Below are 27,962 nucleotides of genomic sequence, written 5' to 3' on the forward strand. Positions count from 1 at the left end.
TAATTTTGATTGAAACGCAACACCATGCTATCAAAGTGTACTTAAGGCTCTCTGCTTTCCTAATAAGTACTCAAGTGCAGGATGTTTTGTTTCAGCCAGGAATTTTTATAGTAATTTGCTTTTATAGGGCTAAAGCATACAATCTTACCTTAGCACAGCCAAGTTTTTCAGAGTTTCCCCCACACGCGGGTGCATGTGACCAAAACTGTCTTCATAGATCTTTAATGCACGTTCATAAAGAGGTAAAGCTTCAACCTGCTTTTTCTTTGGGTAGTAGAAAGTCATTTGTTACAGACGTATATTATATTTGCTGTTCTTTTTCCAATATAGCGTCAACACATCCTAGATGTGATGTGAAGTCACGCATCTTTAACCAAAAAGGTGTTTTGAGTTCCTCATACTGTTGACAGACTGAGGATGATAATTGAATTGCACTTGCAAACACAATTCCCACTCATATTATAATAATTAGGGTCTGGACTTCCTAGGCAGTTTTGAAAATCTCAGTCCTGAAAGTTTTGAGTTACCAACTGCTATTTAATTTTACCGGAGTCAGGTTTAATCCCTGTTCAAAATCTGATATGCAGATTGCAAAATTCAGAAAACAAGAACACAATCTACAGCTCATTCCTATCGATGCTAAATAAGGAATTCGGTAAGTTGATTTCACCTCCTTTGAATCTTATACTGGCTGTAGACTGGAACATCTACAGCCTCAGATTTTTAATTATGCAGAGTTGCAGTTCATCAAGGCCGGGACTTTTCATAAATTTCAAAGGATTGTGTTTCCCTCCGAGTCAGCGGCGGAGCTGTGTTCCATCATACTGTGATAACTGTCACATCACTGAAAATGCTGTACTCTAGCTCTAGCCTTACAAAGCTTGGGGGCGTTTTTAATAATCTAAAGGGTGTTAGCCCAAGCATCCTTGTGAAATGCCAGTCACAGCAATTATGTTCCCTGTGTACATTTTCCTTGCCAAATAACCTTTCAATTTTTAAAATGGAAACTAAGAATTTGCAAGTCTTATAAGGCATTTCCCTTTCAAATGTGAACAGGTTTCTTTGGTATCATTTAGGTACAAGTCATAAAAAAGCCTAAGGGATAATAAACACGAAAGACACAAAAAACTTACCATCTGACAATAAAGCACAGCCAGATTTACCAAAGCAGTTGCTACACTAGGGTGTTTTGGGCCAAATGACTTCTGTCGAATTTCAACTGCTAGTTCGTACAGAGGAACAGCCTTGTCAAGTTTCCCCTAGGAATAACAGGGAAAAATGATTCAGTTGTCTTGTGTCAAAATGGTAACAATAAAATCTATTTTAAACAAAAAGCCTTGGAGAAGATGTAGCTGTTTCCAGAACAAGGGTTTAACTTGGGTTAATTCATAGTTATATTCTGTACAGATTGTTTATCATGAATATTTATTAGGACCTAATTTTCCAAAATACTGAGCATATTCAACTCCCAGTTAATGTGTTTCTCAGCTATGTCTATTTATTTCTTTTTTTAATTTCATTTTTTCCCCACAAGTGTCTCACTGAGAAGGCTGTTAGAAAGAATTTTCAGTTGTACCCTTATCCAAATAATTTCCTCCTTTTGTATTTCCTCATCCTGCTGTAAATGAGAGCAGAGCTTATTTTTTGCCTAAAAGACCTAAATTTTACTGGTGATACAGGAATGAGAAGGTAGCTATCTTAACTTCTGAGCATTTTTCTCCTTCCTGAAGTGGTGCTCGCACCATCTTCTTTGGAATAGCCAGTGTCCAAGGCCATTTCAAGTCCCTGTTGTTTCCCATTCACTATACTGAGGCTTTGGCTTCTTGACTGTGGATTCTCTAAAATACCCTTCTCATGTTCCAGCTCGTTTTACTGTAGATTATTTTTCCAGCAAATCTGTTTTCCTCCAAATTTGAATCTGATCACACATTAACTGGATGTACTTCCAAAGTATGCTTAGGCTTCTATTATTAGAACGTGAATTCTAGTATTTAACAGCAATTAGAAGTTAAATACTGCAAACGTCCATTGTATAACAGTTCACTGTAATTGCAAAATTCAAATCAAATTTTCTCCTTATTTTTTCAAAGCCTCACCATGCCATGGTTTGAAGATGATCAGTAATTCATCTAGAACTAATATTTATAAATAATTGTAATTTTCTACACCTGATTGCTGTCCCTTCTCTTCCTCCACTCTTCCCTGCATCACTAGTTCACCATCAGCTTTAATTTGTGCTCCTTCAAACTAGCAAAGAGTTTTTTGATGCAAATATTGAGTGCTCTTCAGTTTCTAGTAGCATGAAAATTAGAAGCTAAAGCAAGCAGAAAGCATATGTGACCCAAAACAATTTCATGCACATAATAGCAGGTAACAATTACGGAGCAAAAACACAGGAGCATTTGTTCCAAGGGATTATCTTCAAAGATTCTTTTCTCTTTGAAGAATAGTAAAATGTGAAAATAGAAAAGGAAAAAAATCTTGTCATCCTCTAAATCTGATCTTGATTCAACAGCTGGAAACCTTACATCACTCCCACACTGATACCAAATGGTCAGAACGACCACCTGCAAACACAAATACTCATAAAATATTTTGAAATGATGAAATGCAGAAGTTCATACTACTGTTAATGTCATTCCCCATAGTGCATTTCACAGGGGAATAACTCTCCTCTTTCTCTGAGTCAACATAAGCTGGAGGTGGCTGAGCCAGACAGTTTATTTGTAAAGTACTATCTGCCTCATGAGCCTTCAAGTTACTCTCAATTTGACTGTAAAGTTCAAGGTCGTTGTGCAAAAAGAACTACTTCTACACTCTTAAACATGATTTTTCTATTAAGACACACCTGACCAAACTCTTGTATGCAGATATCACGCAGCAGACAATGGAGAACTCAAATACAGCTGGGAAGAGCATCACTCACTGCAGCCAAGACACTAGCTTTTAACCAAATCAGAAAATCTTCACGGTGAATACTGACCATGCAGGACACTGAAGACATTATTCATAAATAGCTTTTCTTTAAGTAAAGTGTGTTTTGAAAAAGCTGCTGGGCCTTTTGGAAACAGGCTACGGCTGCTGACTACATCTTTTATGCCTGTGTGTAGAACAGCAAGAGCTGACAAGACTCCCATGCCCTGCTCCTTTTGGACTGAAGACTGTAACGATGCAAGGCTGTACAGTTAATTTACGTGATGAGAAAAGGTAACAGGCTTGTGCTTACCATCTTTTTGTATAGCACTGCCAGGTGTTTCACAGTGTAAGCCAAGGAGGGATGATCTGGAGCCAGTGCTCTCCTCCTGATGTCTAAAGCTTTTTCATAGAGTTCCTCTGCCTTGTCATAGTGCTTCTTCTCATTGTACAAGGCTGCCAGGTTGTTCAAAGACTGCGCGCAGTCTGAGTGGTCAGGTCCCAGGACTCTCTCTCTCATTTCCAAGGAGCGCTTCAGGAAAAGCTCTGCTGTCCTACAGAACACAGTCGTTCAGCAATATTTTAAAGCCAGTGACACCTGTACAGGCTCAAGTGGCTGTTTTTGAAACAGAACAAGCTCAGCTTTGCAAACTGCACAGATACTGACATCTGGTAATGGACTTTCCTTGGAATAAGCAAATGCCAGATCAGCAATTCATTTACGCAGTGGGAACTATACACCCCAGACATGGTCTTGCCCTGCAGGCTAACCATAAGAATGTAGATAGCAGGCTAGTTAATGTATTCCTGTGCAAACTTGGAGCCCCCCTGTAAAGGCCAGTCTAGCAGATTTCATCAAACATAACACTACACCAACAGCTGCTCATTTCTTTAATTCAACCAACATCTTCAGTCATGCAAGTTGTCCTTCCTTATTCAAAACATTCTACTGACTCCTGGGCAACTCCTCATAGCAGTCATGTACTCCCATGGATAAAGCAGTAGTGGAATGAGAGGTAAAGGTTCAGAACACACCACGCATTTTTCAAGTAACTTTAAAAAAGAACAAAACACATTACAGGGTTCAGCAGACAGCTTTCATACCAAAGGGGGAGAGGCTAGAATGGGTTTTATATGTGTCATGACCTAAATTCCCATAGTAGAATCTGTCTAGAAGTGACAAAGTAGAAAAGACTCTGTGTAATGCCACCATTCAGGTGTTTCCCTATCAAAAGGCTATTTTTTATCTCACTAGAGTAGCATACTACTATTCCATTACAGATTTACAGCAGTTCCTCTATCACAAACAATGGGTGATCCCCACATAACACTGGCAGCATCCATTATAACCAGGCAGTTTGTCATCCTGACATACACACAAATTCTGTGTGACACTATTCCCAAGAGGCCAGCTTAGTAAATTGGAAAAATCCAATTTGCATTAGAGAAAAAAAAAAAAGACCATTTATACACAGAACTGTGGGTTCAATTCTGGAGCTCTTCGACAAGTGTCAAAAGGTGTTCACTCTATGTAAGGGCTAGAGGATGATGTGTGATATAATATATAACAACTAATGAAGTGACAAACCCTTCTGCCATTGATTTCATTCTAACTGCATCAAATGATCAAAAAATTCAGTCTTGGACTTGCTGATTCAGAACAGAGACACGATGTCCTTTAAAAAAAATGGATGAACTAGAACAAAGCTTATACTTTTGCTTACCTATGAAATAGTGGAGATACCGTCACTTTAAAAGTGGGTTGTGTTGGTCAGGAACTACATATGAATAATGTGGAATATAAAATTATCTTGTATGAGATTGGATAAATACTGTTCCTCTATAATCAGTCACTTTGGCGTGACTTCATGAGGGTAAACTGACAAAAAAGCCCCCATTTCCAACAACTGATAAAAATCAATTCCTTTACTGAAAACGTCATGTATTTAATAGAAATTCTGTCTGCAGATCCTAAATTACAATACGCTTCTGTAGTTATCCAACAACTACTGGTAATATAAACATCAGATACAGGAAGAACGTAAGAATACACCCAGAACTTACTCTGCACTTTCTTTCTTCTCTGAAAAGATTCAGTTCAGCTGAGTAGGATTTAAGGTGATTTTACAATTCCCTCACAACACACAGTTTCAGACTACTGTGGGTTCAGCCCAGATGTGGCTTTGGCCCAGAAGCTGATGTGCAGAGTGGCTAACCATGCAATCAGAACTGCTCTGTGCCTTTTATTCTCCTTCTTCAATGCCTCTGCTTATCTTTATCTGCTTTTAGAACACCTTTTTTCTGCTTTGTCCTTTTTTGCCCTTAAAAAGGCTAGCAGAGTAACAGCCTGAGGATTACAAGTACAGTGAATATTTAACTCATGATTTCTTCTAATACTGTCATTTTGAGTGTTTTTCACTGAAAAACAACAATCCTGCCATTCAAGGATGAACACTACAAAGGAGGGTCACAAAATAGTGAAGCTGAGTAGAGGTGGCAGAGGTTTCCAGACAGAATTGGTATTTGCAACGAAGGCTAGTTTAACTTAACTGTGGAACATCGATTCTGAATGCAGGAAATGCACTGACTTAGTAAATACTCTCTACAAAAGGTAAGTGAATTTCACAGTAAACAAAATCCAGTAGAATGAATCAGGGATGGCACCATAATGAGTATTTGATCACGAGTCTATATTTAATCCTAGTTCTCAATGCTTTGCTTCCATTTAGACCTATAAGAATGCTTAGTGGATGTGTCATAATTAATACAACTTACTCAAGATTATTCTGCAGGTAATAGAGGACTCCAAGCTCATTGAGGGTTCGTGCATTATCCGGTGTATCCTTGCCTAATGTGAGTTCTTCCAGTTGCAGTGCTCTTTGACGCAGGAGAGCAAAGCCACACTACAGCAAAGCACAAGGTAATGTAAGCCAATCACCACTATATTTAAAGTGTACAACTGAACACAGAAAATCAAGAGACTCAGTTTGGTGCCAAAGGAGCACAATAATGCTACCTAAGTTCTGTTTTCAAACTAAATGGCACATAGACATTCTGCTTATTTACAATCTAACAGTGAATTTCACCAAGCATGCTTCCAGGAAATTTAAGTTACTGTGCTGTCACACAGCTCTTTTTTCCCTGTGTCATACATGCTAATTTGCTTAACTCTGCAGTTCAAATAACCAGCTGGGTTTATAAGCTCAAAACTTAAAATCAAGTTAATCCCCTATCCTAAATGCCAAATACAAATACATATAAAGTATTAGTCAAGGGTTTACACGGATCTTTGTAAAAATGGGCTGCCAAGCTAACGCGTACATGTAAAGTGAATGACAAGTAAGAACTGCAGCCATTTTTACACACTCGGCCTATTCTTGATCTTTACAGTCTTAATAAAAATATTTGTACAGCAGAACTCATTACAAAAATGGGCAAAATCTTCATGATCCAAATTCATTTGTATTTAAGCACTGTGGAAATAGCAACATTTTTATGGCTTTTCAGTACTTTCATCAGAGCTACAACTAGAGCTCTGGAGTTACTAACTGAACTCTTAGCACCACATGACAAACAAACCCTTAGCTCAATAATGACAAGAGGAACTCTGTAGCTGAAGGTCACAAAAGAAAGAAAGAAGAAAAAAAAAAAGAAAAACTCAGTACAACACCTAATGTTACTGTGATTATCCACTCCAGTAAGCACTGTGTTCCCTAGTATTTTTAGGATAAATGCCTCAGTTATTCTGGAGAACACCTTTTTCCATTGCCACTTTGACAGCCACTTGTATCAGCAGTAATTCTGCACCCCCGAAATGTATGTATCCGCATGTTTATTTTCCACCTCTCTCAATTCCATACCAGTTGTACTGATGCATCTCCACTTCCGACAGAGTTGAAAGGGCAGTTACCAAAGCTGCTGCTAAGCTACTTCACTATTATGTCCTGAATTATCCAAAGCATTGGAGCTTTGTCAGCTCTGCAGACACTTATTATCTATTTAGCAGAGCTGCGACATGCCCTGAACTTTTATTAAATATCAAACATTTCCTTACCAGACTGCCTTTCCGCCTTGCTGCTTTTTGGCGTATTTTGAAGGATTTCTTCCTCAGTTGCTCAGCTTGTTCATATCTGAAAACCGGTATTTACAGTGTTAGAAGAATGCCAAATGTACCATTCACTGAATATTCTGGAAAGCTTCTAAGTTACTTGGGTATACAAATTTGAGGAGAATTTAAGAATCTTGAAAAAACCACTCTTTTTGTCAAAAATAAAAATATCCCAAATGTTAGGGCCAGACAATGCTCCTACTTTATCTCTAACTTGTTAGAAGTTTGTTGTTAAACTAAGCACAGAAGTTGTCCCTTACTGGGTGGCCTGCCACAAGAATACAGAGGGGATGCTCCTGATTGCATTGGAAGTTATGAAACTCTAAAAAATACCCAAAGAAATATTCCAGCTTCAGGAAGAAAATTTCTGTCGTTGTTTTTGTATGTACCACCTCCACATGAAAAACAAACACCAGTGTAGTTAGTCTTACTTGTTCTGCTTTTGGTATAAGGTTGCAAGTGCATCAAGTTCGCGGGCTACCCGAGGATGTTCAGCTCCATAAGCATTTTCAGAGATTTCCAGTGCCTGTTTATACAGCTGTTCAGCATTTCCAAACTTCTTCCACTGAACATAAACTCCTGCTAGCTGGTGGAGTGATTGCGCCACCCTTGGATGGTCTGGATCCAGCGCAGTCTCTCGAATCTCCAGAGACCGCTGCAGAGGAGCTACAGCCTGTAACAACAAAGTTCAGAACATGATGGCAGCAGGCAGCATCCTGTATGCTACAATAATTTAACAACTGCAACAGAAAGCACACACTGAGCTCTGCTTAATTTGCCTCCTTGCTGTCACAACAATCTCTAAATGTACTTACCTGACTGAGAAGACCTAGGTCCTTAAGAAACCGTCCCAGGGTCTCATAAAGATCAGCCAGGCAGATCATACTTTCCTCTCCCTCACAGCTTTTTTCGTATTCTTTCAGAGAGTCAAAATACTCAGCTGCCATAGAGCTCTTATCTTTCCCAACCAGCTGCCAGTAACTCAGCAATTCTGCAAAATGTCCCCTGTTTTAACAAGGAAATAAGAAGCTCATCTTATCTCTGACACCTCTCTATTCAGACTGATGCTACCTTAGAAGGAAAGGGCCATATGCATTAATTTTGTCTTTATGCTACAGAGTGTCTACAGAGACAATCCATGGAGACTAATGCTGTTCCACAGCAGTATTTATTTCTTTACCAACCCCCAGGTGTAATAGAAGAGAAAAAACCAGATTATTTATACGGCAACAGCATTTAGCATTTCAGACTTTACTATTTAAGTTCCTTTTAATCTATGTCTGTAATCTTCTGATTTATATTGACAAAAAATTACTTTGAAATCTTCATTACCGCGAAAGTGGTGGCTACCTTTGTACCTTTTGTAAAGGTTTTGGGATACAAAGAGATTTAAGAGACACTTGTGTAGCTTTTGCTTATCACCCTGCTGTTGGAAGAGCCAAGGAAGTTCATCTGCACTTCTCCAAGTCACTCGGTCTCGACTGTTGAAAGGAAAGCAAATCAAAATTAAAACTCTGAGAGGCCTAACAGACCTTGTCAATTTGATGTGAAAACTAGGAAAGCATACAATTGCCATACCTGAATGTTTGAACAAGCAGACAGGCTACTACAAGACCTATGTACTCTGTTTTCTCACATCTTTATTTTAATTTCACCTCAGAGAGTGCTGGAACCCCCATGTACCCCACAGGAAGCTGCTCCTCCCTCCCATATGGGCTAATCTGTGCCTGCTTGCTGTATTGCAACCCTGCAGTAGCCCACCGCCCCTTTACGCCTCCTTTCCCTGTGACACTGTGACCCTCTTGGCTTTCTGCTACCCAACAGCGCACGCTCTGAGGAGCAGTAAACTAGCCCACAGCTAGGACATGCTAACTCAGGACTGTAAATGCAAATCAGTTTTCAAGCTAGATATGAACTTGTAGCTCTTCAGCTATCCTACAGGACCTCCTCTTGTGTATGTGCTAATTGCTTGCTGAATGCAAGTGGTCTTCTGTCTCTTCTTCAAGTTCCAAGCAACCTCAAATTTCCTAGCATTTACTGGCAGTTAAAAACATGGGGTCAGTTACCACAACCGACATAGTACGCATTCATGCCCTACCTTTTCACATGATAACTTTATTATATGCCCACTCCCACCCATTGTTCTCTGTCCTTTCCAAGATTAAAAAGCAACATATCAATGATAAACTGCTAAACTGACAACTAGGGTTTTCAGAGTTATTTTGCCAAAATAGTTTACTAAACTGAGTCAAAGAAGCTATATGAAGAAAACAAAAATATCCATGAGGCATAAAGTCTGCAGTTTAGCACATCTTGAGGAATTCTGACCCACCTTAGCTGCATGGTGAAATACTCCACTAGTTTTTGTCTATAGGCAGAAACAACTTTTTCACCTTCTTCCATATACTCTAGTCTTGCCATCTCCCAAGCCTGGAAGAGTATAATTGAGAGAAAGGGAATACATTTAATTTGTTTATTGAGTGCTGATGATACACAGGATGCTATGCAAGATTTCTTTATGAAACACTTCTCGTGTTGTAGAACTAAAAATCTTTCAATGACAAAGGCACTACAAACAGATTGTCTTACATTAGACCAAAACTCTGGTTGTTAAGATAATATTCCCATCTCCTTCAATTCTGCTTGGGTTTTGTGGAACCAGTGTTTTCCAGGACATGTGGAGTTAATAATTAATCGATCAGAAATTTCTGACTGTTTGCAATTTCAGGTTTTCAATTGCTGAACAATACTGACCAATACTGGTATTATCATAGCTCTAGTAGCTTTCAAGGTGATTCTAACATCAGAGCAGATGTTAAGGAAAATGGATGAACAAACAAAAATATGACAAACTACCTAGATAGGTTCTGTTGTTAACTAAAACCAGCAGGGGCTTAGGGGGTGGAATTTCATTTGCACATATTTAGAATTACAAAATTTACCTGGAGGTGTTGGAACTTTAGCAAACCACAGCCATATGTCAGCAAACACATTTTGTGCAGGCTGTGAATGAGCGAGGCTAGCACCGCAGAAGATAGTTCAGGATAAAGTTCCATCAGCTCTGACTCACTCACACCATTGTGGCTAACACCGATGACACACAGTATCTACATAAAGCAGAAAGGTTATTTTACAGTTTGCAGCACTTGCTGCAGACCTGTTACACTGAAATTCCAGGAAAAATACTGTGTATAACTTTACACATCAAGGGCAAAAAAACCCCCTGCTTACATAAGCCCCTTTCCCTCTTCTGTCCTCAAAGAACAATACTCAGTGCTAATGGATTAATATTCTAATAGATAAAGCACCAAATGGGACACTCTGGGACAAACAAATAGCTCTTAGACTTTCTTCCAAAATGCTAGGGGAAAATAACTCCATTATCCTAAACATCTTCCATCTAAGTAAAATATGCTGAAGGTCTTACTCTGCCAGCACCAAAGAACTTCTAGCAATTATCGAATATCATGGCCTGAGCAAAAAGATGTTCCACACAACAGGGAAGTTCTGCAAAGGCAGGAAGAGGAATCAGAAATCCGGTAAGTGGTGCCCTGTATTCATAAGATACCATGTTTTGATTACATTTACTGCACTCAGTGTAGTTAATCATTGGATCAGGATACCAAAGGAAGTGCTGATTCTATATCACATCATAGCAGAAAAGTTCTGTTTTGTTTTGTGAGATAATGACTTCGTGAAATGTAACACAGAGCAGTCCTATGTTCTATAGTTATGCAATAGATATATGAATAAAATCATCCCTTCTGTACTAGCTATAAAGTAACCTCTGAAGCATACATATGAACCAACATAAATTTCTATTTACTTCTAACTTCAGAAAAACTCTTGACGGGAAAGAATAAGCATTACCTGTAGAAGTAGTGATGCATGCTCTGCTTACCTCTCTCAAAAGACCTTTCTCTTTATCACTCTGCAATGATTCTTGAATTGATCTCAGAACAAGCCTGTACAGTGACACTGTGTCTTGACATTGGAAGCACTGTTGAAGGGTTTCGTCAATATTTCCTGTATTTCCCACACTGAACAGAAGGACAAAAGGTCATGGTTTAGCATATTAAATTTGGCTGAGTAAGATGAACTGAAACTACTGAACAGCCCCATCTCAGAAATGCTCTGAATTCCTACTGGGTTTAAAAGGTGCAGAGCACCTGATGACATTAAACACAGAAGAGGTGAATTCCTGAAGCCACATTCTGTCATATTTTCTGATTTTTCTAAAGAATGGTAACACTTCTATTTAAAAACAAAAAAAAAGTACATTGTAGTGTTCTTTCCTCCAGCAGGAGTACAGAATAAAAACATCAGGTTGGATAAAGATAAAACCACATGCTGCTGTTTCATTTAATGCATTTACAAAGCATGTTTTCAGGAGCAATTAAGCATTCTAGGACATAAACCAGAAACAAAACATAATGAAACTCAGTCACCCACAGCAAATTATCAATCAGTGTATCATCTTCTGGGAGTCTCTAAACTACAAATGCATCTTTCTCAACAAGATGAAGCCTAGGTTAATGATAAGCCACAGCACTTACTAAGTATTCTTTTGCACAAGAAGGAAGATTAATTTTCTCCACAGCAGGAATTATACCATACGCAGGATGTTAAACTAAACAGTTGTTGAACTTCCTTTTAGACTTAAAAAATCCATGGGCCAAACTATCTGGTACATCAGTAAATACAACAGATCTGAATTAAACTGTTTAACAAAACAATACCAACATTCTCCAAATTCCTTTAAAAAGCACTGAAACAACTGACATACCCAGAAAGCAGAACAACAAAAATTGAATAAGAACAGAAGAGCTGAAAACAGACAGATACAACTATTTGGATTCACTTAGTATCAAAATGGTGATTGTATACTCTCTGATTTTTCTTCCCATTGCAGTCAGTGAAGGGGAAAAACTTTGTATACTGCTCCACTGATTTGCTTAACAAGATTCATTCTATGTTAAATGAATGTATTTCAAAATACTAACAAACCTACCTGAAGTTTTCTAATCTAGTGATGAGCATAATAATTTCAAGACCAGCTCAACTTACCAAGCAATGGTTTTGCCCAGGAGAGTGACATACAAAGCATTGCAAGTTGTGGCGGAACGACAATGTCTCTCAAGCTTCTTCTCCTACAACATTTGAAACAAAATCTGTGAGCCAAGACTATACTAATCACACCAATGAAATGTTCGCTGTTTGAAAAGTTCTAGATATGCTTCTATCTGTAACATCTGAAGACTATGACATGATAACTAGTGCACAAAATACTGCAAGTTTTTCTAGCTATAGGAGCACTCAAGTGAAAATTTCCTTTTGAATTTAAGATGAAAAGAGTTAGGATCTAACCATTATATCTCTCAAGATGAAGATTACCTTACAGAATCGTTTTCCAAGGCAAAGAGGTAAAAATCTGTTTTCCCCACTCTGCCAATCATTGTTACAGTTTTATGCAATATTAAACCTTTTATTATTCTAAAAGATAAGAATGTGCTTACAGCAATATTTGCAACTGCACTGTTTCTGTGTTAGTAATTTATGCTGTTCCATCTGTGTTTCAGTGCTATGAGCCATGGGGTAAAAATACTCAAACTGCATGCTATCTTCAGCAGTAGTATTTAGTTAGCTAAATAAAATACTTTCTTTTGGCAGCTGGGCTTATTTCATTTTTCCATGTTTTCATTAGAAGTTATACTACGATAAGGTACTTTAGAACTGCAACAGACATACCTGCTCTTTAGTCAATTTAACATTTGCAGAGTTACATTCTGCACTAATGAGAGATTTAACGTCCTTGGAATTCAGTGGATCAAGATGAAGAGTGGGCCACAACCTTTGGTAAGAGAGAACAAAGTCATATTCAGACCCTATTAAGTGGCATACAAAAAGAAAAAAAGACATCAAAGCTCCAGAGCTTTTTAAAGATTGATATCAAAGCAGTAATTGAAGCTATTCCCTGCTGCTAAGAAATTCTAGTCATCACAAGTCAAATTCCACTTTTAGCCTTATCCTGGATCTACATCATGGTATTGCAGTTCTTGATGTGCATCTGACTGCATTTAATATCCTCTTTCATAGTCATGTGGATAAATCCATCACAGTAAAACAAAAATCTAGTTTCCCAACAGCTAAAACCTGTCCTCACTGCAGTTACAATAGAGAAGCTTTTGCTGTCCTCAATGGTTGCAAAACCTTATCCTATTAAACCTCCAGGTCTTGACAAATCTGGCTGGTTGTTCTTCAATGAGTAACTGTAATTTATAATAATTCTAACCCAGGATACTTTGAAACATCTCAAAAATATAACATACCTCCAAGCCTGTGGACATGTTTCTACATTCACTGATACAATCACTCTCACATTCACTGGCAGTGGATCTATCAGCCACTTCATATGCTTCTCAGCTTGCTTAAAAACAAATTTTGGTTACTTAATACAAAGACTGTTCAAAACAATGCCAGACGTTGATACATTTCATTAACTGCACAGCTCAGTGAAAGGAATCTTAAATTCTCCAAAGTCCTTAAAAATTGTTCAACACCTGGTTCTCAAAACAGTACTAAATGATCCACTGATATGTATTGACATAACTGTACATTAAATAAAGCAGACAAAATGCTATTGTTGAAATGTCCACCTCATAAAGACTAGGCTATTTACATGTCCAATAAGTTAGCTCACAGCCTTGATTCTTTGAATAAACGTGTAACTGGACTGCTCAAAAATTAAGGTGTTTGGATAAATTTAGAAGAAAAAAAAACAATTCAACACAAATTTTAGCTATAAAAATGAAAGACTATTTTAACTACACTTCTTGCAGAACTATTTTCTATACGTACTTTTTAGAAGAAAGCAAATTTGGGGGTTGTTCTGTGCAGGGACAGGAGTTGGACTCGATGGACCTTGTGGGTCCCTTCCAACTCTATGATTCTATGATTTCTGTTACATAGATATAGCTGAACCTAGTACAGTAGTCAAAGTTTCTTTTAGACTGACAAATAGCAAGTATTTTGAAAACATACCTGTATTTGGTCAATAGAATCAATAATTATAATAATGCTGCCTTGATGACGTGCAGAAAGTTTTTCCAGCCAGCGGGGAAACTCTTCCAGAAGTTTAGCTGGATCCAAAGTCAGAGGTGACACTAACCAAGAATGCTGCATAAGCTGCAGAATTATAAACATAAATAAAAAATTCTACCTTAAAAATCAACTGGGATAGTTGAAAGAAGTCCTACAGGTACAAGAGGTGGAAAAAAAACCACCTGAAAAACCGAACTAACACATGATTTTAGGGCAATTTTTCTAGTAAAGTTCACACAGAATTCTTTTCTTCTAGTATATGCAGAAAGCTGGCATATGCTGAACACAAAATATTTATTGAACTCATTGTGTAAATTGTAGAGAGGTAACCTGAGTTTACACAATGGACAAGGGATTTGGAGACTTAAAGGGCTTAAAAGTTGCATGGGTTAAATAGGCAGACTTCTAAAATACATGAGAAAATTGCAAGGAGAGCACAACTGATTTAATTTCTCTAAAGGTTTCAGTCCTGTGAGGTCCTTAGTGCCACCATGTGAAGGTGAAAGAAAGCTCAGACCCTGGCACAAAAATACTCCCCACATATCTCACACACACTTAAAAATAAATTAACATAGCAGAGAGACTAGTCTAGGAACAATATGGTGCCAACTAGTTAATACAGCCTCAGGTTTCTAAACACATAGACAGAAGGAATACCACCTGCCTCTTTCATTGGCCAGATGGCTGGAAATTTTGGAAGAAGCTTATATGGTTTTATAAAGCATCAATATAGGTCACCGGAAGCAAAACTGCTAATGTCAATCTATTATGAATATGCCATATGCCAGAGATACTATTTAATTGATCTGCATTCAATGTTTAGGGTCAGATTCCCCACGTTCTATAATGCCTTACATTTGTATTATTCAATGTAGAAAAACCTGAAGAAAATTTTACCTTTTGGCATACACAAACACACTGGCACTTTCCAAAGAATCATGCAATGCAGGGTATGTAATAATGCAACATACCTTTAAAGTAAGGCGCTTAATTATCAATGCAGATTCTGAACTAGTAGACATGGGCCTCCCAACAAAGTGATAAAGAATGAGTGTGTTTGGTGAATGCTTTTGTTGCAATTGAATCCTAATGAGAGAATAAAAATAAAAAAACACGACACTTCGCATACTATAATTTTGCAAGTGTATCTCAAATAAAAACTATCAGTTTTGCCAAAGGAGAAAGAGGGTCTGAGCTAGAGGCGTTCCATGTTTATCTTACAGAATAGGATAAACATTTCCTGAGCTATAACTGAACTTTTTAAGTCAGATTCCATTTTTGCTCTCCCCAGTACTGCTAGCCATTAGCAACTGCCCTTCCTGGCACTGGATAGTCACATGTCACTAAGCTTTTAAGAAGTAATAACACTAACAATTTATTTTTATGTCAGCAAATTTTGTCATAGCCTACGAGTGACCATAAAATGCATTTCTGTGATAAATTATTGGGTCTGATCTTTCCTTTATTTCAGATAAAAAGATTCCAAAGGACCCCTCTTGTGTATCAGAGACAGGCAAGACTTCTGAGCTACTGAAACCGCTTATTAATGCTGTGCAAAGTCAGACCTGTAGGGTGTTGCAACTGGAGTCAGGGAGATGTTAAAGGCAGTCCAGATGGAATCAGTGCTGCCATTTTACCTCTAATTAAACTGATAAGAAGCTTGAAATGCAATGGAAACGTTTTTCTTAAATTTCATTAATACAAAAAAAAAAAAAAAAAGAATTAGTTTAAACTACCATTTTGACAGAAGGAGAGATTTCCCAGAGCCTGGTCCTCCTGATACAAGCAGAGGTGGAATTGGTGCTGGTGCTGCTACAAGGTCATTTAGACGTTCAAAATACTATAAAAAAGAAACAATCATTACAAATATTCAACAGTCTAAGGGAGTAATATAGTGCTAGGTAGATACAAAATGCATGTACAGGTTTATTAAGGCAAGGGAATAACTACTGAAATGCAGTATAATACAAATGGAAAGAAATTTTGTAAAGAAATACTTAAACCACAGAATTTATTATCTCATTAAAGAAAGTCTAAAGGAAATAAACATTTTTTTTTTCAAAACTCTGTTTGAAATGGAACTTTCAGTGCTAATAAACTGAATTAGTGTTACTACAGTAAAGCAACTGGGTAACTGTTCAGGCTTCCCCACCCCACCCTCCCCTTCCCTCAACTATTCCACTGCATTGGATATGATTGCCAGGACAAAGCCTTCAAAGCTGGCATCTGCCATGAATGCTATTTTGAGGCACTAAGCACACAAAAGAAAGGTTTTCTTTCACCACATGAATGCCCAAGTACGTTGTAGCAGAGTTTAGGATGACAAAAACAGAACCAAAAAACACCCTTCATCCACTTGGGAGAAATATTTTGTCTGCAAAAAAGAACTGGAGGCGCACTGAGATACACATAGGTGTTTTTTTTCTATTGACGTTTTATCATTTTATTGTTCTAGGATGTAGTAAAGATGGCACAATCCTCCAATCCATTGCCAATATATGAGTAGTGAAGTGAAAGAATAAATTGTGCTGGTAAAATGAGGGTACTAACAAGTTAAACACAATAACATAGAAACTGCATACTTATGTTACATTGTAACATCAAGGAACATTGCCCAAATAAGCTGTCACATCACTTTCTATGACCACTTCAAAATTTTTTTCTTCTTACATTCATTATACCTTCCCTACATATAACTGTTCCTGGTAATCCCTATTTGAAATGTTTTTAAAATTTTATTTCAAGTAATGAGTAAGTACTGAGCTATTCAGCTGCTCTCTACTTTTAACTTTCCTGTGTTCTTCTCGCATTTGTATGGCTGCATGATGAGACGAAATCTTTTCATTAGTCATCTCCAAAAGACCTAATTCCAGGTGTCAAGGCAGAATTTGGATTTTCTCAAAAACAACATTCAGATCCTTTTCTATTGACAACCAAAGTCTAGGAGGATACCCTACTTCTGGCACACTATTATAGTGCTTTTCTCCAGTGCAGGAACAACAACTGCTTCTTTGTCAGTGCCATTCAACAACACACAAACTGGCATCTCTCCCAGAAAATAAATATGCCGTCAATAGAAGACATATGGCTTCTTCTAGCCTAAGGAGTAATAGCCTAAAGGATGCTCTCACACAGCTTCTTCTGTAGAAGTACATCTTGCCTAACAAGAGATGGAAATGAGTGATGACTTTCTCTTCATCCATATACATTTTCCAATGTACTTACTTTCTCAAATCCCAGCTCACATGTTGAATTAGAGGCTTGCTGAAAAGCTTCCATCTGTTCTTGTTCATCATGAGCATCCCACAATACATCACCAAAAACTTCTTCTTCAGGAGCAGTGGACTCTTCCTTATTATCCAAATCCTTGCCTTCTAGTTCTGTCATTTCATACCCCAATATATCCTAAGTAAAAAGAAAATTACATGGAGAAAACTGCAACTATAATTCTAAACAGTGCAGGCACATTTGGTGTTATTCTCAACTCCATTGTATATAAGTGCAGCTCTACTAACTTCCATATGCTTATCTCCTTTTCGGCTAGCAAAGAACATATATAAATGAGCAATTAGATGAAACCAAGTTAACTCTGAACGCACAGGTTTCAAGACACTGGCTTTTAGTCTTCTCATAGTGGAAGCAACCCACCACAAGGAAGGCAGAGGAAAGAATGGACTATGCAATCTTTCCTTATCCTGTGATATGGATAAAGAGAAATTAAAAGAGAATTTAGGCCACCAATAGACCCCTTTCCCCTATTACTTCTGCTCTGTCCATAAAAGCACTGCTCAATTTTGGGTTATTGTCCACCTGCAGATTTCTTTGCTTGCCAGATATTAATGATAAAACACAGACGGATCCATTGAATTATGTCCAAGTAGCATATAGTTATCACACTGACATCACTTAAGATCATAAATCAGAGTAGGAACAGAAAAAGCTTAAATGCATTATGTACCCTACCTGTTTAATTATCTTTTCCACACAATTATAGATTTCATATGCTCCTTCCTCCACACTTCCCATATGATCAATCATCTGAAAAAGTAAATGGCAACACATGATGCAACTCTGAATCCAGTTGGGAACAGTATTTAGGACTTCCAACAAAACCATTCTGGAACACAATTTAAATTCTATTCTGTTGCATTCCTCAAGTCAGATTCACATCGCCTAAGCTTTTAGAAGTTGGGCATCTAGTTTCAGCTGTTCTCAACATTTCTGTCTGTACAGGGAAATAAATGGCAACTGATCTATCTTCAGATGGGAGGAATCTCTCTGGAGGTACACTTCTTTCTGTTCAAGTGGCTACAGAGGGGCCTTAGGTGAATAACTTTACAATTTAAATGGCTAAACACCGGTGAAAAATTTTATACCTATAGCACAGGGATTTTTTTTCTTTTTGTGAAAATGCAGTGGCTTTTAGTCTCCCCTGCTAATGGAAATGTCATAACATTCATAAATTTCAGCTTCATCAATCTGCTCCTATAATGAGCATCCAGAGCAATGAGTGTAATACAATTTCTCCTAAAATCTGTAACTACTAGCACTCAATGTTGTTTAGAGCAGGAAAGCAAGCTTTTTAAACTTCAACAGTCTTTAAAATGCCATACCTTTGCTTTGTTCACATTAGAAATTTGCTCAATTAACTGCTGCACTGAGATTGAACTGACTCTGCCATCCTCCTTTCTGTGGTAAATTAGCCGGGGTTTTTCTTCTGGATTTCTCAAGAAGGCTTCTTCACAGTCCTCCAACAAACAACTAGATTGGAAATCAGCATTCTTGTGCTATATTACACTGCTGTAGTAAACAGTTCAATCAACACAAGCTCCAAAGATGGGTTTCACTGCAAAATCTAATTCAAAAGTCGTATCTATTTACAACAAAGGGCAAGCAAATATTTCAGGAAAGATTTTAAGATAAATTCTGAGCCAAGGAACAGCTAAGAGAGAAATTTATGCTACTTGTACCAAAAAGATTGAAACCATTTATTAATTTTTATGATTGTTGCTTGGTAAATTAAAAGTTCATCTTTCTGTTATACCAATATACAGGGTGAAAGGTAATTGCCCTGCATGGAAAGGATATGGATTCACACATGATTAACGAGCTTTATATACATGCTCTGTCATCACCTATTTGAAGGCTCTGTTTTATTCCTTGACTAAATGAAAAGTCCTCTAGTACTTGTCAGATGTAGGATAGTCTTTTAATTTATAGTAGTTGAAAAGGAGAATTACACACCTCCAAACACAAAAGCACTTTGTATTTATGTATGTCAGTGATATGAATGGCTATCATTCTCAGCAATCTACTGCTGTTCCACAGAAGGAACAATAGAACTTGTGGATGCTGACAACAGCAGACAGGATCTCTCAAAATATTCTGTTCTTTATATGAGCACTACAATTTTTATCACAGTTTTTCTAAGAGAAACTCTCTAAGTGAATACTGTTGAGAGGAATACTCCTTTGTGGTTTTTCTTCTTGCGTATTTGGTTCTTAAACACTTGTGACCCACATACATAAAACTGGATTATTTGCAACAGTATCTCCCTGGAGTGTCAATATACTCTCAGCAGCTGACATCATCTTTCTAAGAGCACAAATGTCTGGCAGCCCTAGTCTGATTCCTCTGAGAAAACAAACCTCTTCTGTGGTACCTGGCTGTTCTCTGAAGCACTCCTCTGTTGCAAATCTTAGCTACTAGTGTCTCAAGCCAGCCTTTAATTCTCTGCACGCAGATGTTTAATTTACAAAAACAGGAGGTCTAGTTAATACAAGAGCTCTAATAATACAGCAGTATTTGAAATCCCTAGAGTTCAAAATCTATCCCTGATATGAAACTTAATGCATACCAGTATTTTCAGATTTTTGCCTTCATACAGATGTTTTGGAATGACCGCTCTGTGATCCTTAATATTACCTTTTCTAATCCCTTTTTCATTTTTCTTCAGCAGAAGGACACTCTTCCCTCCCCAAACATCAAAACCAAACTCTGCCCAAGATTCCCAGAAACAGTCCTAACACAATTCTAAAACTAACCCTAGTTTAGTGTTTTTCATTTAGTAGAAGTCATGTTTCTTCTTCTAGGGGGTTAGGAAATTACTCACTGAACAAACAGAACACATTGCATCACCATTTGTCATAAACCATCATGACTTCAGTAAATTAAGCTGTAGAAAGCTAGCCGGAGGTACCACACTGGAGAGCCATGAAATGAGTTCGAAAAATAGCCAAAGATAGAAAAAAAATATGTGACAGAATAAAATACTACAGAGGGGTGTAAGGCTAGATAAGCAAATGAAAAACGCTGAGGACATTCAGAGCAGCCATCTTGAATTCCTAAGACTCCAGCAATACACACGACAGAGAGCTGCTCTTGGAAAGCAACACACATCTGTATTATGAAGACATCTCTCATGCTGTGTCTTAAAAGAATCTGTAGCTACAAGAAAAAGGAAATGATACAATGCTGATATATTCTTTTAACTGTCCCCACTAGCAAACCTAAAGTTTGAAGGAGTATTATTTAGAAGATACTAGCTTAGTTGAAATGTACTGAGCAAAGCATCACATAAATTGTAATAAGCTATGCACTCTGCATAAATTACCAGTTTCCATTTGCTTTACTAGTGTGGAAGATACTTACATTGGCAAAGTTAAATGCAGGAGCAAAATGACTAATGAACTTTTTTCAATTTCCCATTTTCTTACGTCCTTAAGAGGCCTTTCATTTTCTGCTGGAAAATTAATAACTTGAAAGAAGTACCCCATTGTTTCACAGATTCTTTGAAGCTTTGGTGAGTAGTTCTGAAAGCAAATTTGAAAAATGTTGCTTTATTAATAAATCTGCATAGCACTGACGACCTACTAGATAAATCTCAGTTTCTTTTCTCTATGCAGTTTCATCCCCTGGAGTCCTTGACAATACTTTCACTGACTTCACTGAAATCAGGCTACAGCTTTCAAGAAATATTAGACAAATTTCTGAATAAGTACCACAGTGGAAACAAAACAGCATACAAGTTGGCATAAGTTTGTGAGGTACTCACTCTAATGAAGTTTTCCACTTCTGGTTGAGTCTCATCAGTACTAATAATAAAACATCTTACTGTGTTACTCCACAGAGAGTGGGAAAACAGAGGAGTAACCTGTAATAAACTGGTGACAGCAGCATCCCAATCATCTGCCAATAAAAAAAAAACCCAGAATGAAGTCTGGAAATCTTCACATCTGATTACACTGCATAACATATAAGTCATCACCTCTTAACATTATGAATACCACATTTTCTTTAAAATAGTAGTAGCGGATTTACTCAACCATTTTAATGTTTAAAATTTGAATTTAGAGAACCCATATAATCCAATAATGTTGTATAATTTGATAATGTGGCAAAACAGCAGTGTTAAATATATTTGTATTATCATCAGTGATATTTCCTTTAAAAACGATTGATGAAATGTATCCACAAAATCAAGATGATAGTTGTAAAATAAAATAAAATAAAAATATGCAGGAATAATAAAATCACTCATAATCGAACATTATTTTTTTTTCCTCCAAACCTACATGTATTTAAATTAGAACATCCAAATAAATGACAGCAAAACATTATGGGAATGTCCTCTTCTTGAGATAAAGTCCATTGCTTTCTGTAGTACTGTATGTGAATTCCCTATGGAAGCAAGTTTTAAAGTTTTAAAACTTTCTTAGGTTCTTGATTTTGCAGCTAGTCATTGTTTCAAGCCAGAAAGAGGCTCCCCTTTCAGTACCACATGGCACGATGAAAGGCGTACTGTGTGAAGCTGTAGCCAGCACAGAGCAAACCCTCTCCTCCCACTTTGCAGGCACAGACTGCTGCATCAGAGCCTGAAGGACTAAAGAAAAAAGCAGGAATGCATGCAGGAGGGGTTCCAGGGCCAGGACAACAGCAAGGGAAACCAGAGCACCAGAAGACAATTTACAAGAGGCCATTTGGGAAACAAAGTTCAAAAGCAACAATTATTGATAACAAAATACCTAACACTGATTCACATAGCATTGCATACATCCTGGCCTTGTGATCAGATTTCCATGAATGCCCCCCTAAGCAGAGTAAAACCACATGCAAAACCAATGAAAAAAGCAGGGATATACTTTATTCTAATATGAATGTAACATTCATATTCAAGAACTAGATAATTTGAATAAAAATGGAAAAAAGAATGCCAGCAGATATTGAGAGATCACTATCTTCCTTAGTCAACATAAGCAACAAAATGGTATTTGGCTTACTTACACGAGAGCATTACTCCCTGCTGCTTGCTAAAATCACTGCTGCACATACCATAGTCACCAGCTTGGCATGTACAGCTACGGATTCCTTTTATTTTTCACAAAGAATTCCAGATAGTCCTTTAGTCAAATTACATAAGAATGGACAGAAAAAGAGCTAAGGAAGAACATAATTATTTAAGAACAGACAGAAAAATGACATAGACACTTATAACCTCAGCAAAACAAGCCACCGTTACTTACCTCTGTTTATATTTGCAAATGGTCCCTCAACGTCTATTGAGCTATGAGCAAATTCAGGCCCTCTGAAAGACTGCTGAAGTTGCATCATACTACCCATGGATGGCTCACTTCCCAGAGCTCCTCCATTCCAGTATTCAGATTGCGCCCCAGCAGCTAAGAATAGGAAAACAAAAAAGACCCTTGTCATTAAACAAGGTAAATTATCAGTCTTAGATACTCAGCTGAAACCTACTGCAACATGCCATCGATCATAATTTTTTCTCCTTTAGCAGATTACCTCACACCTTTGTGTGCGCTGTAATTCTAAATGGGCGCATGTCCAAAGTTAATGAGAAGCCATGCTGCGAATGGGATGTGGTTATTTGCTACTATTTGTTATTGTATGGATTGCTCACATCTGTTGGGTTCAAATGATGACTTGTGTTACAAATCGGGAAAACAGTTCACAGTATTGCTGCAATCATTTGTGCACATCACAAAATTGACAACTTTTGTTCAGGAATGTTCCATCAGTGAAAAAGTGTAAGAGGCTGTAGGTCAGTATTTAAATATATTCTCTACTCTGTGTGTTTTCACAGTATCTCTTCATAATATGCTTGGATTACACTTCTGCCAATCAATATACAACTTTCAAGACACTAAATAAATCTTCCACGGAGAAAATCAGGAAATTCAAAAAGACTCAAAAAAAGGTAAGAAGGGAAGAATGAATTAAAAAATTAATTTAACAGAAAAGATGACAGAAAAAAATATAAAACAAGACTATCTGTACTACTGAAGTTCATCAAATGCATAATTAGTGTGCAAAAAGCCAATCACTGCATTATGAAACATTTCTTTTAAAGACTGCATATTTATACTCCTGCCAAGATATGACAGCTGATATATCTGAATAAGCAAAAGAAAGGTTAAGCATCAGCACTTGTGTGCAGATTTTCTCAGTAACCCTTCACTGTGCAAGAAGTAACAGTGGCCATCCTTAAGAGTGTTAAGGTCCTAACTGTCTGCTACAGTTACTTCTCTATTTTAAATCAGATACAAAGTCAGAGGCCTGATCACATACCTATCTGAATACTTCCCATGTTATCAAACACCTCTTACAGCATATCCAAGGTTTTGCCTTTTACATCATTAAGATTGCTAGGGCTTCCCTTTCAAAAAATTCTTGAATAAAATTACTATTTTGGTCAGTTCGTATTTGTTAGATATCTAACTCTGCTATTCTGAAAAGGACAGCAACGGAGACTGGCATACTTCATCATCCACAGACAGTATGTCTGTCTAAGATTCCCTTAGTTTCAGGTGTTCTTTTTGGACCCTTTGAAACATGACCTCTCATATCTAGAATCAGAAAACTCAGAAAAGGCTAGAATACTCAGAATTGTTCATGGAACAATTTTTTAAAATGTTCAAGCCACTGTGTCTAGACAGTGCTCAATTTTCTTCATCTATTCATTCCTAAGACCAGCAACGCGAGGTTCCCACAATCTAAACAAAGTTTGTTAACATCAGCTGCTTTTACCCTTTAAACTGTTTTATGTTGCTTTTCAACCTGGATTAATAAAACTTTTTTCAAACAAATATTTGTCCTGTGCTTTACTATTCAGAGATTTCAGTCACCTTCCACCACAAAATGCTGGGGTTGAAATTCTCACCTGTAACATCTGTACAATTATCATCAGAATCAGACTCTTCGGGATCAAACACTTGGATTCCTTGGGCCTGAAGTCTTTGAAGTTTTGCTTCTAGCTCTCGTTTGGCCCTCAGTAAGTCCTGAATCTCATTTTCTTTAGTTTCTCTAAAAATCTATGAGCAGGAAAGGAAAAAAAAAAAACCCAAGAAATATAAACCATCAATCTTTTGAAAATCAATACTGGTTCCTGAATCCACGTTATCTGATCTCAACTGGAAAAATAATTTTCTAGCATTAGTTTAGCTGGAAAAGGCATGAAAATGTGAACAAGAAGCCATCAAGAGCCTATAAATGGGCAGTAAAACATAGTTTAAAATTATCTATTTTTAAAACGTTACCTTTTTAAACCCTATTATACTGTTCTGAAAGTTAGAAGTCTGCATTAGCATGGGAAGTTCATTAGAAATAGCATGTAACTTTCTTCACCTTTTAAAGTTTATCGTCTTCTAAAACCACTACAGGTAATATCTTTTTCCAAAGTTTCCCTTTTATTCTTCCATGTATTTTTTACATTTACATATAATCTTGTTTTTAATTTTGATTGTTGCAGAAATTACCTAAGACAGAAAGTGATCAAGTATCCCCAGCTGTCCTGTTTGTAAAATAGTACTATCATGAGGGGAAGAAAATAATGAACCTAGATTTAAATGCAGAGAGGTGAAATCTTCAAGTCTTATTTTCTTAAATAAGATCAAAACCAATCCTCTTTTTTTATATATCTGACAAACATTAGCACCTGTTACAATTAAAGACATAATGAATCTTTAAAAGAGTGCAAAACCAGGACCTATTGCTCTGTTTTGGGTTGTAGAAGTATCATCTTCTGCACCAAGAGAAAAGCAGAAGCATCAGCTTGGCCTTTCAAGTCATCCCTCCAGAAACTGCAATGGCTTTTTTCCTTAACTATCGTATTTTAGCAGTCAAAAGAGATGCACCAATACACACTTTTCCTTAATGTAAGCTTGAAGTGTTAAATATTACAAAACTATATATAAAATTTATTCAGAAATAATGGAACTCTGTTCACACTCCTTCAGCACGTGTCAGTTTGCAGCCTGTATTCTTACTCTCAAATATGAATACATTCCTGTGTTCAGACGCATCACTGAGTATTCTCCTTTTAATATTTAAAAAGTTATTTTCTATTTTTCCCTCTTAGTTTTACGGAGAAGTTTTGTTAGGATTATCTTGAAGGAAATAAGTAGCTACAGCTATGATACAGCAATTCTCTTTTTTTAAGAAAGAGAGGTCCTTGTGAAAGCTATTGGAGAAGAGTTCATTGGGGGAATATGACCAAGTGATACCTATCTTTTTTTTTGTCATTTTCCCAGGAAAAGAAAAGTCATGCCATACCTTGAATTGTCTTTTGACCTTATCTCGATCGTGTTCAAAAGTAGCAGCTCTCTCCATGGCTTGATATTTAGCTTCCAGAGCACTTTCTTTCTCTCTAAGTATTTTCTGGTAAGTTTTCTGAAGTGCCTGAAAGCATTTTATAGAGCATTTTTTCTGAGTGAAAGCAATCGCCAAGAGAAAGTTTTAGATTACTTTTCAGCTAATGAAATTCAGGTCTGAATAGTGTTATCGCAGCACCCTACACCTCTCTCCTTGCTCTCAGGGTGACGGCCATGCACCCTGTGGTCCCCATCCCCAGAGGCACACTGTGACCGCACCCCGACAGCTCGCCAGGATGGCACTGGGGTGCGCACCATTTCCCCGGCACCCTGCCCTCCTTGGGAAGGACAACTCATCGCACCCGTCACCTCCCTGCCACAGCTTTCCTGGGAGCGGGGCGAGTCCTTCGCAGCCTCAGGCGTGAGGGTCCCGCTTTGCCCCCTCATCCCAAAGGGCGGCGGGAGCTACCTGCAGCTCGGCGCGCAGACGCTTGTTCTCCCTGTCCAGTTTGGCCTCCTTCTTCACCATGGAGGCCACCTCGTTGTTCTTGCTAACGCGAAAGATCTCGTATTCCTTCTTCAGGCGCTCGTACTCGGCCACGCACTCCAGCTCCTGCACCGAAGCCGTCGACTTGAAGCTGGCCCCGATGAGGCCGCCGGGCCGTGAGGCCCCGACGCGCCGCAGGGAGCCGCGCAGCAGCCGGGCTTTAGGCTTCACCTCCACCGGGATCTCGCAGGCCTCCCCGCCGCCGCCGCCGTACGTGTCCTCGATCACCTCCCCTACCCCGCCCGCCGGGCTCACTAGGGACGACGCCGTCCCCATGGCCGGGGGAGGCTTTAACACCGATCGGCGGAGCCGGTGCCTCCGGCGGGCCCTGACGGCGGGGACATGCCCCAGAGGGAGCGCTCCGGGAGGCAGCTGCTCCCCGCCTCGCCGCGGCCAGCGCCCCTCACGGCTCACCCAGCCCGGCCGAGTCGCGGGGCCCTCCGAGCCCGCGGGCCATGGTCCGCTCCGTGCAGCGGCCAGACGAGGAAGGGAAGGGCGGGAGGAAGCCTCCTCCCTCCTTCTCCCCCCCTCTCCCCTCCCGCCCCGTCCCGTCCCACAGCGGCTCCGTCCTGGGGAGCGCTGCCGGCGCGGCCCGGGAGGGGGAGCATGGGCCGCCCCCGAGGCCGGGCAAAGGCGGGGCCGCGGCGACCGCAGGGCGGGAATCTGCTCCTGTAAGGAAAACTGGGTTTTTTTTAAGGTTTTGCTTTTATAGACAGGCGCTAACGCGAGGGCATAGCAAACCCTCCCGTTCCCACTGGCACCTTCTCACCGTGCGCCGGGGAGGTCTCAGCCCCGCCGGGCCCTGCTGCTTGGCAAGGTAGTGTCAGCCAAAAAAGCGTCCATTTTCTCCTTGGGCACGGCAGGATTCATCAACCTGCCCCGAAGCCTGCAGGCTGTGCCGTGCTCCAGGCTGGTCTACAGGTTTATAACGCCCAGTTCTCCGCCAAATAGGTGCACGGGTTGTGCCACAAGCTTGTGTGGTAGAGACCTTGTGGGGGAATGATCTCTCACCACCCTAAAATAGTGACCTTTGGGACCAGTGGGCATGGTCCAAAGAAGAAAAACTGAGAGAGAGGGTAGTGGGTCTACCAAGGAGTAAGTGCTGGATGATGGCGCTGTGCCGTGCCCGAGGTCAGTGCCTGCGTCTCGTGCTGCCTCCTGGCCTCATCTGAAACTTGTCAGTTCTCTGAAGACCTTCCCTTTCAGGAATAAGGCAGTCCTAGATTATCTGCTCCTTAAATTATCCTTATGTCATTTCCCTCTCTCCGTCTTCAAAAAATCCCATCTGGTTCCTTCACCCATCCTGGGGATTTTGGAGGAGCAGATCTCCGAGGCTGAGGAGGACGCCGGTTTGTTCCCAAATCTCAGAACCTGCTCCTCCATCAGCGTGAAAAATGAAAATGTTGCTACTTTGAAGCAGATTTTACCTCACATATGTGCCGGGTTTGTTAGCTGTGACTGGGGGAGCCATTTCCTCTTAACAGGAGATAAAAATAAAATCTTAGAAATGTCTTTCTGATGATACATCCCTGTATTTCAAAATCTGTTGGAGGGGAAGGTTACTTTTGTGTACAACAGAGAAAAGGTGTTGTTTTATTTACCTGAATGAAAACTCTGGGTTTTGGTAATACATGTTGTTTGCCCTAACTTCACCCCTTGTTTTCATGAGGAAAAAAATAATTTATTG

General features: G+C 38.8%; 1 protein-coding gene across 2 annotated transcripts in view; it reads right to left on the reverse strand.

Annotated features, from left to right (window-relative positions):
• The window catches only part of NPHP3 (nephrocystin 3), a 29,420-nt gene extending 2,637 nt beyond the window's left edge, over positions 1-26,783 (reverse strand). Inside the window, exons 1-26 of one of the 2 annotated variants that reach the window (XM_075083393.1) lie at positions 26,198-26,783; positions 25,691-25,816; positions 24,300-24,450; positions 22,645-22,797; positions 21,177-21,310; positions 20,774-20,934; positions 18,736-18,883; positions 18,086-18,160; positions 17,348-17,527; positions 15,859-15,962; positions 15,094-15,208; positions 14,063-14,206; positions 13,351-13,448; positions 12,770-12,872; positions 12,089-12,171; positions 10,923-11,061; positions 9,964-10,128; positions 9,354-9,451; positions 8,380-8,502; positions 7,837-8,026; positions 7,453-7,694; positions 6,968-7,043; positions 5,689-5,816; positions 3,227-3,467; positions 1,134-1,259; positions 149-264 (exon numbers count right to left, since the gene is read on the reverse strand). In XM_075083393.1, coding sequence (XP_074939494.1) covers positions 149-264; positions 1,134-1,259; positions 3,227-3,467; positions 5,689-5,816; positions 6,968-7,043; positions 7,453-7,694; positions 7,837-8,026; positions 8,380-8,502; positions 9,354-9,451; positions 9,964-10,128; positions 10,923-11,061; positions 12,089-12,171; positions 12,770-12,872; positions 13,351-13,448; positions 14,063-14,206; positions 15,094-15,208; positions 15,859-15,962; positions 17,348-17,527; positions 18,086-18,160; positions 18,736-18,883; positions 20,774-20,934; positions 21,177-21,310; positions 22,645-22,797; positions 24,300-24,450; positions 25,691-25,816; positions 26,198-26,551 — 3,773 coding nt within the window. In that variant the 5' untranslated portion in view covers positions 26,552-26,783. Of the gene's footprint in view, positions 1-148; positions 265-1,133; positions 1,260-3,226; positions 3,468-3,818; positions 3,967-5,688; positions 5,817-6,967; positions 7,044-7,452; positions 7,695-7,836; positions 8,027-8,379; positions 8,503-9,353; positions 9,452-9,963; positions 10,129-10,922; positions 11,062-12,088; positions 12,172-12,769; positions 12,873-13,350; positions 13,449-14,062; positions 14,207-15,093; positions 15,209-15,858; positions 15,963-17,347; positions 17,528-18,085; positions 18,161-18,735; positions 18,884-20,773; positions 20,935-21,176; positions 21,311-22,644; positions 22,798-24,299; positions 24,451-25,690; positions 25,817-26,197 lie in introns of those variants that run through there. The other variant, XR_012658993.1, reaches the window with a different exon arrangement.
• Between the last annotated feature and the right edge of the window lie 1,179 nt (positions 26,784-27,962).

Source organism: Phalacrocorax aristotelis, chromosome 2 (assembly GCF_949628215.1).
Source record: "Phalacrocorax aristotelis chromosome 2, bGulAri2.1, whole genome shotgun sequence".
Taxonomy (NCBI): Eukaryota; Metazoa; Chordata; class Aves; order Suliformes; family Phalacrocoracidae; genus Phalacrocorax; species Phalacrocorax aristotelis.